Genomic DNA, 17099 nt, shown 5'->3' on the forward strand with positions numbered 1-17099 from the left:
CGGTCTTCATACTGGATGCATGAGTCCTTGCCTAATTCCAACACACTTATTCCAAACATAAAGCTTGCATGAACGGATCAAATCCAAGCAAAACAGAGGTCCAAGAAGTTCATTTAAAAAGGGAAATGGAAGCAACAACAGATAGATCAAGCTTAACATACACCCAGAACAGAATAATTGGAGCAAATAGCTTACATTTAAAAGTCAAACCCAATGCATTTAGAGGCAATTCAAATTCAGCTCAATTGATTTAAGTCAATTGCAATTAACACTTGTCACGCATTTATGGCCTACAGCCCAAACATTTCACAATAAGAGAGTCTATGAGTGGATAATGTACAATGATCATCCAGGGCTGTGCAACCCATTTTATTGAATTCTGATCCTTTGGAACAGACCACATCAGGCTTTTCTTGCCCCACAGATTCCACCTTATTCCATCAAGCAAAGCTACAGCTTGCACAGTCCTGGACTTTTGAATGGATATGCTACACTCTTATGAACACTAACAAAGCCCAATAAAGAATCAGATTTGTAAAAAATGGGAATATTCGTCGAGAAGAAAACCTGATACCCAAAAAATCATGCCCTTCTTAAAAAAAGCTCACTACCTAAAGCAACAAACGCCGCCCCCTCAGTACCAGGTGTGAACCCACTCTCCTTTTCCAATATCTCATCAAGCTCCTTCACAACTTCCTTCATAGTGGGTCTCCTGTCTCCTGTAGGCTTTACACATTGAAAAGAAATTTCTACAATTGACTTGATCCCATCTTCTGTAAAATTGCCACCCAAAGTATTGTCCACCAGTGCTCCTAAGTGCCGTCCTTCCAGCAGCGATTGGGCCTACAAAATAACATAAACGTTAGAATAAGCAGCACAAGGCATAACTACCAATCGGGATTTGGACCACAGGGGTCTCCCCAGCATGATTTCCCACAAGAAAAAAAGCTGAGAAAATAAATCTCTCGTAGCAGAAAGCTGGGCATGAAGGGCTAAGTTCAGAAGAAATTTTGTACAGAGTTTTTAAAGTGGAAATGAGAGGTATTCTTAGAAAAGTTTCAAGCTCTGTAACGTAATATTCTGCATGCCCAGACTTTCAATGTCTGCTTTTATCAGTGGGACTCACTGACTGCTGACAGCCCAAAGTATTCATGTGAAGATATGCCAACATAATTCTCCAGCTGCAACTAGGATGTCCTTATTATACAAGAAAACCAACGCTTCCGGGGCAAAGGAAAAGATTGATCACATTATGGATATTGCATGAACAACTCCAATGCTTCAACTGAATATTTAATTCGAATATATGGTCAGAAAACCAGGGCAAAAGGTTTTCCAAGATACAAGAAAATTATTTTGCATGATATCAAACATACAGCCTTGATATACATGAGAGAATACTAACTATATAGAATAGAAATTTAGCCAAATCTCTGTTAGAAACATAGCGATAATTCTCCCAAATGAACAATACTCTCATTTGAACTTAAAGAACCAATCTCAGTTATCAAGACAGATTTGACTAATGTCGGCAGTTTAGTTCTAGACTATATTGCACTCAATGCATAGTTGCATGCAAAGGAAACGGGGGAAACGAAAACGGCAGAAACGCCGGAATTTCCAAGCCGAACTGAAACGACAAAACGAGAAACGGCAATATGGTACAACTTATGTGTAAAAATAAATTTATGAGGAGAAGGGGGAGGGAGAGTACGAGGAGGAGTAGGAGTAGGAGGGGGAGGGGGGGGCGAGGGGAGCGGGGGGGGTGGGAGTATGGAGACTCGGGAGGATGAGGGAGAGTATGGGGAGGAGGAGGGACAGCAAGAGAATGAGGATGGAGAGGCTAGGATAGAAGCGTGGAGAGGCTAGAGTAGGAGAGTGGAGAGGATAGGAGAGTGTAGGACAGTGGGGAGGCTAGAGTAGAGAGGCTAGAGTAGGAGGATAGAGAGGGTATAAGAGTGGAGAGGCTAGAGTAGGAGAGTGGAGAGGGTAGAGGAGAATGAAGAGGCTGGAGGGTGTTTTAGAAAAGCCCAACAAAAATTATTTTATTTATTTATGTATTTTTAATTCAAATTTTAAAAAAAAAACAGGCAACCAAAAAAGCCATTTCGCCATTTCAGAAACGGGTGGCGTTTCTGTTTCTGTTTCAGCCGCAGGAAAGGGAGTTTCGTGCAACTATGGTCACATGAATATTTGTAGGAACTTTTTTTCACAATGATAAGCCCCAGAACTCTGCATTCAATACACATCTCGAGGAGTGCAGTATTGATTAGGCAACGCTTCTCCAATTACAGGAACTCAAGGCAGCACAGGAGGCACATGTGATGATCAAACAGCATTAACACTGAAATGCCATGCTCACAAAGACAGTGTGGCAGCAAGCCCTAGTACTCTTCAGCAAAAGCCCTGACAAATACCACTGTTTTTATGAGCTCGAACTTTAAATTTCTTCCATAATTGTGGCACAGAAATTTGCAAGGAAGGCCTTTGATTCTTTGAGCAAGAAGTTGTAAGATGATCTCTACATTTATGTTTGATTCTCCAGGCATCCTGCCAGCCTTGATGCATGGTAAAAGAGCTCAAATGTGGTTAGTTGATAAGGGGTAGCGATGTGGGAAGAGTGCTGCAGGTGTGGGGACTCAAAGGAGTGACATATTATAGCAAGGCTCTGATGACGGCAAACTAGGAATCATCAGATAAATAAAGCAACACGGTCTGAAGGTATGATGTTGCTCCCTTACTCATCTTCTTCTGTTGCTTATGGGGCAGGAGGCCAGATGCCAGTTGCTGTCCCCTTTCCAAGGTTCTGTTTTTGTCCTTGTTGCTTTACGTGTAAAAATGATATTTTTTCATAATCTTGAACACATGCATGCCCTGTAAATTTCTGTTACACCAGTGGAGATACTCTCTCTCTCTCTCTCTTTCTCTCTCTCTCTTCCCCACCCAAAATATGACTGATGGAAGACAGAATAAGACAACACATTGAGCACTAGAAATGAGACTTACCCATTCAACCAAGCTCCACTCCGGCCGAGGCTTACTTGTGCTTATGGCCTCTCGACCGCTAATCAACTCTAACAAGAACACTCCATAGCTATAAACATCGCTCTTCTCAGTCAGCCTCTGTACACCAAAGTATCTGTACAAGGCCATCAGATATTTTCTCAAAAATCACTGATAACCCAATATTAAAGTCTGTGACCATGATGGTTATAGGGGCGAAATGCATTGAAAAAAACCAACTAGCATCTTACTCTGGATCTAGAAAGCCTGCTGTACCCGCCCCATTTGAAGATGACAGGATCTCATGCCCCCCAACTTGTAATCTAGAGAGACCATAATCTGTCACCTTTGCTACAAAGTTCTCATCCACAAGAACATTGCTGGTTTTGAAGTCTCTATGTACCAAAGGGGGCACCATAGAGTGCAAATAATCCAAACCTGCAAAGATTAAGTTGCTAGGTGTTTGAAGAAAAAAGCTAACTAAATCACAAAAATGTACTGTCTGTCAGAAAAATTTCATGAACTTGAGATGCGAAAGAAGGGAATTCTAGAGACCAAGAATTAAAGCAAAGTAAGAACTTCATGTGTAATGAGTGGAAATATGGAGGTGAAAAGGCTGTTGGAAACGGTATCAATAAATCACACATTTATTATATTCTTACAAGCATGCCAATAAATAAAAAACAAAGCGCCAAATCTATGCCTTATGCTGTCCACCAAAAGCCTAGTCACTGAAGTCGAGATCTCACAAAAAATAGCAATTCGGAAAGAAGAATATCTTTATTCAAGAGAAATCCTTTAGAAGGAAAATCTTCCCACGGGAAGAAGGATGTACTGCCCCACCACCCCCCTGCCCTACCTCCCGTATCTCAATCTCATTCTCGAACTCAATCACAATATCAATCTCAATCTCAATCTAGGTCTCGAACTCTAATCCTGGTCCTCCAGGATCTGGTTCTCCTCCAAAACCTACCTCGAAATCCGTGCACGAAGAGCTAAGGCGAAAATCCATGTGTTCCTAATGATCCCAGTCTTCAGAAAAATCTATCTTTTTGAGCCGCAAACCTGCTAATCAGCCCCCCTCCTTCCATAAATAAATCACAATTGCAATTTAGCAAATTCTGCTCTCATTTTTTCCACTGGAAAATCAGCCCTGTTCGGAGGCTCGTATCTCTCCAAACGGCACGGAATCTGTATATAATCAATCGTATGACTTTGAATAGTCTTTCCATTTCCTATCACTTTGGTCATCATCCCTTTCTACCAAAATCCATCATCTTGGGCCTCAAAGATGTGTTTTAAACTCCTGCACGTAAATTAAATCACAAAAAGCAGCCTAAAGTGCTTTTTCCTGATCTTCGAGTCACTATCTCCTCATCCAAACAATTGAATCACAAAAAATACAAGGCATCAAACTAAAGCCTGTTTGAAAGTCTACAACTCTCTCATATAGACTTTTCCAAAAATAATTCATCTTTCCATACTTATTTCCATCACAAAAATGGTCATATCGCCTAAAAAATATAAAACATAACCATGGAAGCAAAATTTGAGTGCAGTGAGCTAGGACCTCACACACACTCCCTCTTTAAAAAGCTCTTCCCCTAGAGATAAAGTCAAGAAATTCAGTATAAAGGTGTCATAATCTTCCCAAGTCACGTTTTCAACTGGGTCCCCCTTTACCAGCACTTCCCTAAAGGTTCTGTTCTTGAGAGCTTCCACTTGTCTATCCAAAATTGCTTCCATCGTCTTGTAATCTATGTAAATCATGGAAGACATGTTCAGGGTTAGCTACATACCTTTTTAACAACCTAACATGAAAGACAGATGGACTTTAATCTCTTTGGGAAGGTCTAATTTATAAGCCAAGGTTCCATATCGTTTCAACAATTTGAACGGTCCCCCAATATCAAAAATATAAAACATAACCATGGAAGCAAAATTTGAGTGCAGTGAGCTAGGGCACACAGTCCCTCTTTAAAAAGCTCTGTCCCTAGAGCAAAAGTCAAGAAATCCAGTATAAAGGTGTCCCAACCTTCTCAAGTCACGTTTTCAACCGGGTCCCCCTTTCCGTGGTTGCTTTGGTGAGGAGACATCACCATCTTCTTTAAGGAGGTGAGCCTGTGGTTGTCTCTAGTGCAAGTATTGCTTGCTGTAATTGAATTGCAGCATGGAGAATTCAGCTAGTATGTCACATAGTGACGAGGATTGGGATAGTGGACAGAAGTCTTCTCAAGATGGGCAATCTTTGTTCGAGGGAGCTCCTGTTGATGATGATCAGAATGCTGATAGTCAGCCATATGGACCTATGCCATTGAATGGACAGCCAATAGTTATGCCAAATGGACAAGGTGCTCCATTGCAACAGTCTATTCATAGACTAGTAAGACAGGAGAGCAAAAAGAAGAACTACTGGGTTGGATCAATCCCTTGTCCAAGAGTTCTTGGACTTGCTTGAAAATTTCATCTTGTTGAGATTGACTAACTCTATATGGGGGTCTATTTGGAGATGAAGACCCTGGAACCATGTCAATTTTGTGATCCTCTGGTCTCTCAGGAGGGAGGTGACTAGGAAGTTCCTGAGAGAGCAACTAGAGAATTCTTGAAGGAAATCTAATCTTTCTTTTGTGAGAGGATCTGACTTTTCTTCACTTGGTTGCTTATCGCGTACAAACACTAGAAAAGAACATACTCCTTTCTTAAGCAAATTGGGAGATCGTGCATAACTTACCATAGGAATGGTGTTTCCTGAAACTCCTGCTGTAATGCTCACATCTCTACCCTTATGTTGGAGGGTTAGAATATTCTTCACATAATCGATTCGGGGATTGACTTGCTTATGCCAGGGCATGCCGAAAATTACATCTGATCCTTGAAGTGGTGCCACCATGAAGGGTAGATGATCCAAGTACCCCTAGATGTGTACCCGAAGCTTGCCGATGATGGGGTACACCTTCTCTTCTTGATTCTTGAAGGCTACAGTTGCCTCCAAGGGTTCTCCTTTATCCTCTGGGGCTATCCCGAGGTTCTGTGCCATCTCATGAGAAATAAAGTTGTGAGTAGCTCCACTATCGAACAAAAACAAAGCAGATTGATCCTTTACCTGACCCCATGTTTTCAACAAACTATGGGTGTCGTTTAGAGCTCCCTTTTCTAGAGGTGCTTCCACCTTGTTAACTACCAAAACTGGCTTTTTGAGGGCTGCTTCTTTGTTGCTGCTTTTTTTGGCAGCTTGAGGGCATTCGTAGAAGTTGTGGCCTCGATCGCCACACTTGAAACACCGCCCTTCGGAGTAATACTTTTGCTTCTGTTGTGGAGACAATGAGCTGAAAGTGCGGGCTGCTTTCTTCAAAGGAGGCTGACTGGCTGACTTTTGCTCTTTTGGTGCGTCCTTTGCTGTCTCCTTACCCTTTTGTTCCTTGGAAGAGGTTCCCTGGGACTTCCGCTTGTTGCTGCTGCCATTCCGCTTGTTGGAGAAAGATTGTTTCTTCTCCACCTTCAAGGTGATGTTGATGGTGTCTTCGAGAGAAGTAGGAGTGGCAATGTCCACCTCATGCTGAACGATATACCGTAGGCCAGCAAAGAACTTCCTTTGCTGCTCTTTTTTATCCTTCCTACTGAATGCTTGAACTTTTAACAAAGTATCCCAAAAACGATCAACATACTCACTGACTTTCTCTTCTTGGCGTTGGCGGAGGATGTCCCACTGCACCATTGTATCTCTCTTAAACTCCTTAGGCAGGAAGTGCCTCATCAAGTTCTTCTTGAAGCGATTCCAGGTGTGGGCTTGCTGTCCAGTGTTGACCATAGCTGCCCACCAGTGTGAAGCACGGTCTTGCATGTGCAAGACGGAAAACCGGATCTTCGCCTTGTCTTCGTACTCATCCCCCTCAAAGAAATACTCGAGGTCTCGGATCCAGGCCAGCAAGACCTCGGGCTTGTCCTCTCCCTTGTACTTGGTAAACTTGAAGAGCTTATCTCCAAGAGGTACCTTATGCTTTGCATACCTTCGTCTCCGTGGACGTCTCGAAGGAGATGGACTCCGATGACGCCGTCTACCTCGAGGAGGGGAAGAAGAGGATGATCTTCCCTCCTTGTTGGAGTTGGTGTTGTCCGCACGGCCTCTTCCTTGGGATTGGGGCCCTATGTCATGAGTTTCTGCTTGACTGCTTTCCAGCACTTGAACCTGTTGAGCAATGTTTGCCAACAGAGCACTCAACTCATGCAGGTTAGGAGGAGGGTCAAGTCCATTGGCTGCCATGATGACAAGATGACTCAATAAAGGAGAGACTCAACAAGAGAAAGCACAGAGTACAGGACCATTGCCTAAGCTCTGATACCAATGTAAACTACTCGGTGCTTTCTATCAATTCAGACAACGGAATTTGCAGAGGCATTTGAATGAGATGATTGCGAGTTGCCAAACACATATACTTGAACTTAAGAGTTTGCAATTAAGCTGGAAATAAGACTTATAAACTTAAACACAAAGTGACATCATTGGAAAATGCAATATGATTGAGGGGCCAAGACGCCCCCCCCCCCTTATCCAGGCTCACTTTATTCTTGAAAATGGAGATACAAGACCAAGGTGCAATGCACCTTCCAAACTGATGAACTCAGTGAAAAACCTAGGACCTAGATACAAGACTCAAGAGCATATGTACAAGGTAGACAACAAAAAGGAGGACTCCAAGCTCAGGTTTCAACTATTGGCTTGCCCAATCCACAAGGAAGAAGCCTGCAACAATCACCACTTACATCCAACATTAGAGACAAGCACTAGTTTCTAGAAAGATAGTAGAAACAACATGAAATAGTGCTGTAAATGAGATAAACTTGACAATACAGGCTCCCTTCGTGACTTGACCCTTTTGTAGATGAAGTCCCTGATGCCTCTGAAGCTACCTTGGGTGAGGAGAGTGTGGAAATGGGGCTGGAATGAGAACAGCTTAGAAAAACAGCCTGTAGGCTAGAGAGAGAAAGCTTTTATGGAGTGATAGCTATAGAGAGAGAGTGCCAATGTTGATCCCAAGGGAGGAGATGTAAGAGAGGAGCTGCTGCTGTTCCAGAGATGCACAAAAAGGCAGATTTATGCAAGGGAAATGGGCTGGAGCAGTAGAGAGAGAAATTCTGCAGTAGAGAGAAATACTGCAGTAGGAGAGAGAAAGGGGCTGTGGCTGCTCCAGGCTAGGTGAAGGAGAGAGGATGCTGCTGCTGTTCCAAAAGAGCTGAGAGGGGGCAGATTTCTGGAGAGGAGGGGCTGGAACTGTAGAGAGAGAATGTGCTGTTGTAGAGAGAGAAAGTGCTGCTGAGGTGAGAGAATGGCATGGGGAGAAGCTGGCTGCACCCAAGGAGCTGGAGAGGTTCTGCTGCATCATCCAAAAGGAGGGAGAAGAAAAGTGACGAAATTTTCATGTGAGGAATGAAGGGGAGAGGCCTTCTTTTGTAGGCTCAGCCCCCCCCCCAGGCCTAGAGTGGAAGGTGGACACTTGTCCCAGATTTTTGGTGGGCTGCAGTCCCAAAGAGGACAGCCCACAACCTGCCCCAAATCTACCAGATTTGGGGCCAAACACTTGGCCTGCATGCCTGCCACTTGCCATGCATGCTGCCACATGTGTGGGACAGGTGGACTGACCTGCCAGCTCAGATTCCATGTCAGTTGCCACGTCACTCCCAAAAACCCTAAAATTTCAAAGTTGTCATAATTTAATTCTGATCGCACCCACGGGTTCCTAACAGATTAGACTATCTATTGACGTACGCTAAGGTCATAATTGAGCCATACTGAGCTCATTTGTTTGTCGTCTTATCTTGTATCTCCATTACTCTTGGCATGCTGCCAGGCCCACACCCAAAGCTCAGGGAACATTCTCTTGAATGGTTCCTAGGTCGGTAAGCAATCTGTGCATTTGATTGGTCCCATGTTTGGGTACTCAGGTGGGGTGTGGTTTCTAGATGTCCCTCTCAAAGAGAGGCCATCACTCTTGTGGGTCACTAATGCCCATAACCCCAAGCAAGGGGGTCCACCCTCAAATGCTAGACCTAGTCCCCATTGTCAGTAACTGAACAGCAGGAAAACATTTCATTTCTTAATAAGCATACTATTGAAAAACAAAAAGAAATAGTACCAAGCAAGTGGATACATGTTGAAGCAGGATGACAAACTCGTTCTCATATACCTGCAAATTTCTTTCAGCATCTTGCAACATTCTACTCTCATAGGCAACAAACCGTTCATTCTGCAAGAGAATTGCACCAATGTTGCTCCCACATACATCACACTCGACAACAAAAGCCTGACCAACATTGCTGTTTCTCATAGCGGGGTTTGCTATACCAGCCCCAGTACCCTGCATACCACGCATGCTTACAAGAGCTCCCATAAGGCCATGCATTCCATTTTGCATTCTTGGCTGCATGCCAGTGTTCCATTCATAACTCTTTGCTTTCCGACTTGCATACCCCCAAGCATAATCCTTTGCATATCTTGCATTCCAGGCTGAAAACCAACAGCGTGATTTTCAAGCATTCCTTGACCATTCCAGCCTGATATCTTAGTTCCAGAGCACGTATTGACACATAAGGGAAGGAAAGTCAGAGGTAAAGTTTCTCTGGTGAAGTTTTGGAATCATTCACCATCGTATGAGAAGTGGCTCGAAGAGGGTGATCTGGCAGATAACACCTCAGTTGTCTCAGCTTTACTTGAAAGTTTTTTAGCCTGACCCAACTTCGGTTGTGGCTTGTTCAAGCTCAGCAGAGCGTAGGTCTAGAGCATTGCTTGATGCTCAAGAGAGGGGTAGTACCTCCGTCTCTTTGTTACAGATAGGCTCAGATATCTGGAGGTCGCTTGGTGACATTGTATGTTTCACCCGAGGTACTGCTTGTTGACAGGATATCTGCCTTGAGACTTCTATGATCATTGTACTAGTCACTATGAGGTTTTTGCAATGTATATAAAGAGCCTCAACCTTAGCTTAAGGCTTACAGTGCTTCAAGAAGGCTTAGCTTGGGCCCTGCTGCTGCACTATAGTCTATGCTGAAGCCTCAACCTTCGAAATCTTATGCATGCAGCTGCCCAGTGCGAGCATATATATATATATTAGCTGCAAACAGACTATATGTATATATATATATATATATATATGCTACAACCTACACTATAGTCTGTTTGCAGCTACAGTGTACTATGTAGGTTGTAGCATATGAGTCATGACTTTACATATATATATATATATGTAAAGTCATGACTCATATGCTACAACCTACATAGTACACTGTAGCTGCAAACAGACTATAGTGTAGGTTGTAGCATATATATATACATAGTCTGTTTGCAGCTACAAAATGCAAGGTAGCAGCAGCAGATCCTTCCAACGTCCGAGCATATATACAACCTACACTATAGTCTGTTTGCAGCTACAGTGTACTATGTAGGTTGTAGCATATGAGTCATGACTTTACATATACTATGTAGGTTGTAGCATATGAGTCATGACTTTACACATATATATGTAAAGTCATGACTCATATGCTACAACCTACATAGTACACTGTAGCTGCAAACAGACTATAGTGTAGGTTGTAGCATATATATATACATAGTCTGTTTGCAGCTACAAAATGCAAGGTAGCAGCAGCAGATCCTTCCAACGTCCGAGCAACAAAAACACACAGAAAAAACAGCATCCTGCAAACATGACGTTTTGGAAATAGGTATCTGAAGGCTGCAAATATTCGTGCCCTTTGGAGCTGGGCAAAGCAAGCAGCTCGTTGTTGGCAGTTGATAGTGAGGCGTGACCGTACGGACGTACGGACATCAGGGGCTTGGGCCACCAAAGCGTGTACAGACGAGTTGTACGGGGATTCACAGACGCGTGCATACAGATGGTCTGCAAATCGATGGGCAACGTAGATTTCGAAGCCGGGAGCTCAAAGAACGTGAAAACGTGGGGGCTTTTCAACATTTGGGGTTTTTTGGGGGCCCTGAAACGTGCGTTTCAAATGCGAAACGCTTCGTACGTTTCGGGCCAACTATGCCCAATCGGTTGTTGACTCCATTCATCGGTTGTTGACTCCATTCTCTCTCTATCCCTATCTCCTTTCTCTCTCTATGGTGCATAACACTAATTCCTCGCTAAAGGTTTAAAGAAGGTCGTGCTGTGATTACACGATTAGATTACCGTTGCATGTTACAAATAACTCCTCTATATTGGTTAGGATCAAAAGGAATATCTTACCCCTAATTGTTGTCGTACACTTTTTTGAGGATCCTAAATTTGCCTTTCTTTTAAGATACCCTTGGTTAGATGGCAAGGATGCAAAGCTACGGTTTCAGAAGGAGATTTAGATTTTGTTGTAGAATATTTGGACAAACCTAATATCCTCTCAAGGCCTAAAAGAGAATTTAATATACTTGGTTTGAATCCCCTGATCTTATGAAACTCAGTGATATCTTCTGATTTTAGGATAGCGTCATGATACTTGGAAATATACTCATTCAATGAGAACTTACCCATACTTGGAGAATCCCACAATTTCTATGACTTTTCTTACTCATTCTTTGGTAAAAGTTTTGAGAAATTGATTCTCAAACTTGTCTAGCTTCCTGATACAAGGAACCTTCTAGGAAAATAATATTACCCCACATTCAAGCGTCATAATAGCTAGGTTGAAGACGTAGGAGCCTTATGCCATATAACGGCTCGAAAAGATTGGTCTAGTCAATTGAGTATGAAAATTCATTTGGACAATTGAGAAGTACGTATGGGAATCATGAGATTGAAACTGCACTATGTTGTGTTTTTAGAGGATGAGTTTGGGAATGTTCCTGGATTCATCTAGGTATATGGGAATGGTTAAAAGTTGCTCATTCATGGAATTAGTCATGTTCCTATTTGCCCTCCAAATGGTGAGATGAAGTATATATATTTAATTTCAAATAGCAAATGAAGGTAGAGTGAGATGATAATAATTGCTTTATATTGCACAAAAAGAAGAACTTCATTGTCATTTCTAGACATTTGAGGCATGTAAGTTTGTGTGGGCTGTATATAGATAGGCCAGCAGCAAATGCAGTGGATTCTGCAGATGACGAGCTTGTTATAGCATCTGAGATACACCCAAAGTGACAGGGGACTTTGTAGATTATTGGATGCTGTACACATGTGCCAACAACACATACAAGGGATTGTGTAGATGATGAGAAGAGCTGGTTATGGCACATAAGATATGGTCGAATCAATTTTCAGAGTGCTAAATGGGTGTACAAGCTTAAGTGCAAGTCATGTGGGAGCTTGGACAAGTACAAAGCCAGATTGGTGGTGAAAGGCTATGCACAGTTAGAAGGACTTGACTTCGACGAGACCTTCCTTCCCACACACATGAGGATATTGATAAGGTATTTAGCACGGTTTCAAGAGAACTAAAACACAAGGACATGGAAATGACAGCTAGGATGGTGACTATTCGGACAGTCATTGCCTTGGTTCCTCATGACAGTTGGCCTATTTTTCAGATGGACCTCAATTCTGCATTTTTGAATGGTACCTTAGAGGAGGTATCAGGATCCGAATAATCCAATTCGTACTCCCATGCCAAGTTCCAATGATGGGTATGATTTTGATGAGATACCACTTCCCAGTAACCCCATCAAGGAATTTTGGAGCAAATATCATGATATGAAAACTCGAGGTGGATGGACTCTAGACAACTTCCACTACCACTTTGTTTGAGAACTCATCGAAAGAAGTCATAGAGTTGATGTACTGCCCGACCAATGTCAACATCTCGGATGTCTTCACGAAGGCGCTTCCCAAGGAGCAGATGGAACACCTCATTCGACGCATGGGGATTGGCTCACAGTTGTGTCATTAAGAGGGGGTGTTAGAAATGTCACTGCCCCATGTGTGAGTCCCCGACTGGAGGGGACAAGGGGGCATGAGACTGTAGGGGGAAAAAGGCTAAGATTACCTAGCTACGTGGAGGACTGCGCCAGCAAGCCTACGTGGAAGATTACGCCAGCATTGTACGGGGGCACACAGAGCAGTACCAAGACCAGCCAACAGCAACAAAAGGCCCACAGAGGAGGCCTATTTATAGGCCAGACCAACCAAGTCTGATCGGCCCAGATTCAGCCCCAAGAGGGCCCTGACCAGGTCGGTTCATTCGGTTGCAATAGACTAGCTTGGTCGATTAGTTTCAGGGCACGAGGCCCTCCTATAAAAGGGGCTCCATTCCTCCCTCATTCTCAATCACCACGGTTGACCTGCCTTGCATCGAGCAAGCACGCATGGAGAGGAGAATATTCAGTTCTTGCTGACAGCAACCTTGCTATCCTTTGCGCTCATCCTTGAGCTTTTGTCTGCCTAACATTGTGGAGGAATACATCTGAGGTTTTTTTTTGTTCTATATCGCTCTCTGTCTCTTTGAGTGTTGTTTGAGCTAGATCGTGAGTATGAGGTGTGAGTGATTCTATGCTCTATTTCTAACAGATGTGGCATGTTGACTAGGTAATTGATGACCTGGCTGTTGACTGGGCCTGTTGAGGTGTCACTGTTGAGGTGGCAAGTGACACGTGTCCAATGATGCGACAAATGGACCTTGTAGATGACGTGGCAGTCTGTGTGGGTTGTTGATATAGCAACAAGCAGGCCACTGATGATGTGGTTGCCACGTGGTAGATAAGTGGTGACGTGGTAGTCTATGCTCTTGCTGACGTGGCATATTGGCTTCCACGTGGTAGATTAGGGATGACGTGGCAATTTGCCACATCTCAAACCCTTGTGGTGACCACCCTTGGGGATAAGATTCTTGAAATCATAAAAGATGCTACCAAGATCTTCTAAGGTTGGAGGCTGTGTAGAGGAGCGATTGGGCCGTTTAGATCGAGGTCATTGCGCCTTCAGTGGATATAGTATTGCTAGAGTTGTGGAGCTCGTAAAGCGTCGTTGAGGCTGCTTCTTGTTGTGGAGCGTTAGCGGACCCGTGCTAGAGTCACACGTATGGCGTAGGTGCTCACAGCTTGTTGAGGTGCTTGGAGTAGCGAGTTTGCATCGACTTTAATTAATTGTTGCAGGTACTAGGAAGAGTGATTTTCCTAAGCGCTACGGGAGCCTAACAAGAGTCTAGGAGGCAGTTCGCGTGACCAAGTGCTTCGAAGACTCTAGAGTTGCCCTTAGTGACATGTAATTAGGAAAGTAAAGTAGAAATTGACAAGTGGCTTGTTGCCAAGAAAGAGAGCCTAGAGCTCATGAAATGATTTATTCACGTTTTAGATATGTATGAACAGCTTCCACATTGACCTCATGTACTTGATTTCTCTGATGAATAAAAACCTTCGGGGGGGTCCAACCCGACGATTGTCATGGGCCCTAGTGTCTCTGTTGAGAGAGGCAGAGAGGGAGAGAAATGAGAGTGTATTTTTACGACTAAGGTTTCATTGGTATCAAAGCCTGGCTCGCCTTCTTTCTGAAGGAGGTGACGATCTGAAGCTATAAAGGCTCAACCCTTTCTCAAGGGATGATGGTCCAAGGAGAATTGAGGCCCGCAATTAGTATACAGGATGAACGTTGAGGAGTGTCCACGCCTGCTAAGTTGTACCGGTTTGTTTGAAAGCCACGCAGGACCTGCCAACAAATGCGCACGCCTTCAAAGAGGCCGGCCCAACTAAGGCGCAACAAATACACGTCGGGTTCTCTTGCAGAGGTGACGCAAAGTGATTCCTTCACGCGGCAAGACGTTTTCACGCAAGCGTAAGCTTGAAAAAGCAAGGTGGCGTCGTGTTCCTCCGAGAGTATGAAAGGCTTCATGGGATATTTGCGTAGAAGAGCAATTCCACGGAGGACATAGTCGGCGATTTCCTTATTAATAGGCACCTTCTCGTGTGTTGAAGCTTTCACGTTGGTGCTTGCTTGAAGTGCGAAGGCAAGTACAAACCTTGAGGCAACCTGATGACTCCAAGACCCCATGGTAGGAGCGCATACACGAACGGTTGCTCATTCTCTGCGTACGTGACGATTTGCATCAAAGCTTCACGAAAATTGACGATAGCCCTAGGGTGCTGAGTGTTAGTTGCCGACATGGCATGGCCAACTCAACCAATGATGTGGCGCTGGCATGCGTGAGTTAGTTGACACGTGGCAGTTTCTGTGTTCAGCAGATGACGTGGCAGGTATGCACATAGCTGACGTGGCACTTACACATGGCACCATGTGTGGCTGATGTGGCAGTGACGTGGCATGCTGACGTGGCACAAGCATGTGCAAAGAGCAGACACGTGGCAGTCAGCCTGGCAGGCCAGTGGTTAAGCTAACTGTGGTTAGTTGACTCAGGTTAAGGGTGAGGTTACTTTTAGCTAGTCTGGTCAGCCTAACCAGATCATAGCTAACTAGTCTGATCAGCCTAACCAGACCAGACTAGTTCAGTTAACCAGATTCCAGTCTGGTTCAGTTACTTCAGAATCTAGTTAATCTGGTTAGAGGTCTAGTTACAGACCAACCAGACCAGAACCAGTCAGTCTGGTTAGTGTAACCAGCCGGTTACTTCATCTGGTTACTGTTCCCAAAAAAAAAAGAAAGAGAGAAAAAAGGAGAGTTGCAGAGATTGTTTCTGCTAGCAGTTTTCATCTATCTGAGAGAGTATTTACTGTTAGAAAAAGCAGAAATAAGAGAAAAATCAGAGATTTGCACAAGCAAAGGGATGCATGCCTTTGTGCTCAGGAAAAGGGAATCAGATGCATACTCAGTGCTTTTTGCAGCAGCCAGAAAAGGGGCAATATAGTTGTTGATGCCTTGACAACTTTGTGGGTATATGCCTTGAGTTGACAGCCCAGTATTGGCATAGATTGTGAATGCAAAACACCTATTGTTGAGGTAATTTTTCTCTTTGAAAAGCAAAGGTTGCGTGCATCAGTTGCATACACAGTATGTGAGAAACTTGTAGATCTCAGACGAGTTGTAAGAAAATGGCTCAATCACCTATCCAAAGGGATTCACAAGATAGGGATGCACATCCAAGACAGAGAAGTGTGCAACAAAATCAGCAAGAATTTGAGCAGATGGTACGCACTCGTATGCAAAAGATGGAAAATCTCAGAAAGGATCCAAGAGCTCAGCATTTGTTTCAAACAGAAAATATGCCTAATGCAGCTTATGATGTGCCAATGCCAGAGGCACACTCTCGTGTACAGCTAGAGAGAGAGATCTCATAGGGGACGGTCTCATTTCACGAAGAGATCGAGGCATCATCACCGATCTCCCAGTCCTTCACCATCTACCTCGAGTTCGACTTCTGTATCTTCTTCTTTATCAGATAAACCAGCCAAGAAAAGAAGGAAACACAAGAAGTCTAGGAAGAGTAAGTCTTCCAGAGAGACCAAGGAATTTAAAAAGGGAGGTAAATTTGTCAAGTTTATGACCTATAATGGACAATATGGTCATACAGACAAAGCATTGCAGTTCATCAGGCAGTTTGACGCTGCATTCGGTACAGAAAAGTTTTCAGAATCCTCCAAGTTAAGAATGGTCAGTTTGCACTTGACAGCGATATTAGTGCATGGTGGAGTGCACAGACCACAGATGGGTCAGTCCCAAAGAGGTGGAAGGACTTCAAGAAAGCCTTCTACCAGCAGTTTATGCCTAAACAGTTTAGAGATCATGTTCTTCAAGATTGGGACAGTTTGCATATGGATGTAGGAGATACAGTGAATGTGTACAACCAAAACTTGATGAATTTTGAAGGTCAAGATGTATGGGCAAGAGGACAAGAGCTTCTAGGTATCACAACTAATAATGCAGCTGAGTATAATGCTTTGATTCTTGCTTTGGAGGGTTGTCTTCAAAGTCAACTTAAAGAATTGGAAGTAAGAGGAGATTCTCAGCTTATTACAAAGCAAAGTGCAAGGGCATTATAAGACAAGAAGTCCACATTTGAAGGAGCTTAATCGAAAGGCTAAGTCACTATGTAGTCAGTTTGATTTTTGTAAGTTTGTTCACCTAAACAAAAAAGAAAATCAAACACACTCTATACAGAGCACCTGTACCAACCAGTCGTACGCGCAAGGCGAACCAGCCTGTATCAGCCCATACCAACAGACG

At 43.6% G+C, this 17099-nt stretch overlaps 1 protein-coding gene across 6 annotated transcripts in view; it reads right to left on the minus strand.

Annotated features, from left to right (window-relative positions):
• Positions 1-248: 248 nt before the first annotated feature.
• The window catches only part of LOC147885152 (Protein kinase superfamily protein), a 31693-nt gene continuing 14842 nt past the window's right edge, over positions 249-17099 (minus strand). For 5 of the 6 annotated variants that reach the window (XM_087397752.1, XM_087397749.1, XM_087397750.1 and 2 more), the window contains 3 exons: positions 3255-3441; positions 3007-3139; positions 250-843 (listed from right to left, as the gene is read on the minus strand). In XM_087397752.1, the coding sequence (XP_087253878.1) occupies positions 583-843; positions 3007-3139; positions 3255-3441 (581 nt within the window). In that variant the 3' untranslated portion in view covers positions 250-582. Of the gene's footprint in view, positions 844-3006; positions 3140-3254; positions 3442-17099 lie in introns of all 6 variants that reach the window. The other variant, XM_087397753.1, reaches the window with a different exon arrangement.

The sequence above is a fragment of the Dipteris shenzhenensis genome, chromosome 26 (genome assembly GCF_047967505.1).
Source record: "Dipteris shenzhenensis isolate YYH24624 ecotype China chromosome 26, Dip_SZ_1.0, whole genome shotgun sequence".
NCBI lineage: Eukaryota > Viridiplantae > Streptophyta > Polypodiopsida > Gleicheniales > Dipteridaceae > Dipteris > Dipteris shenzhenensis.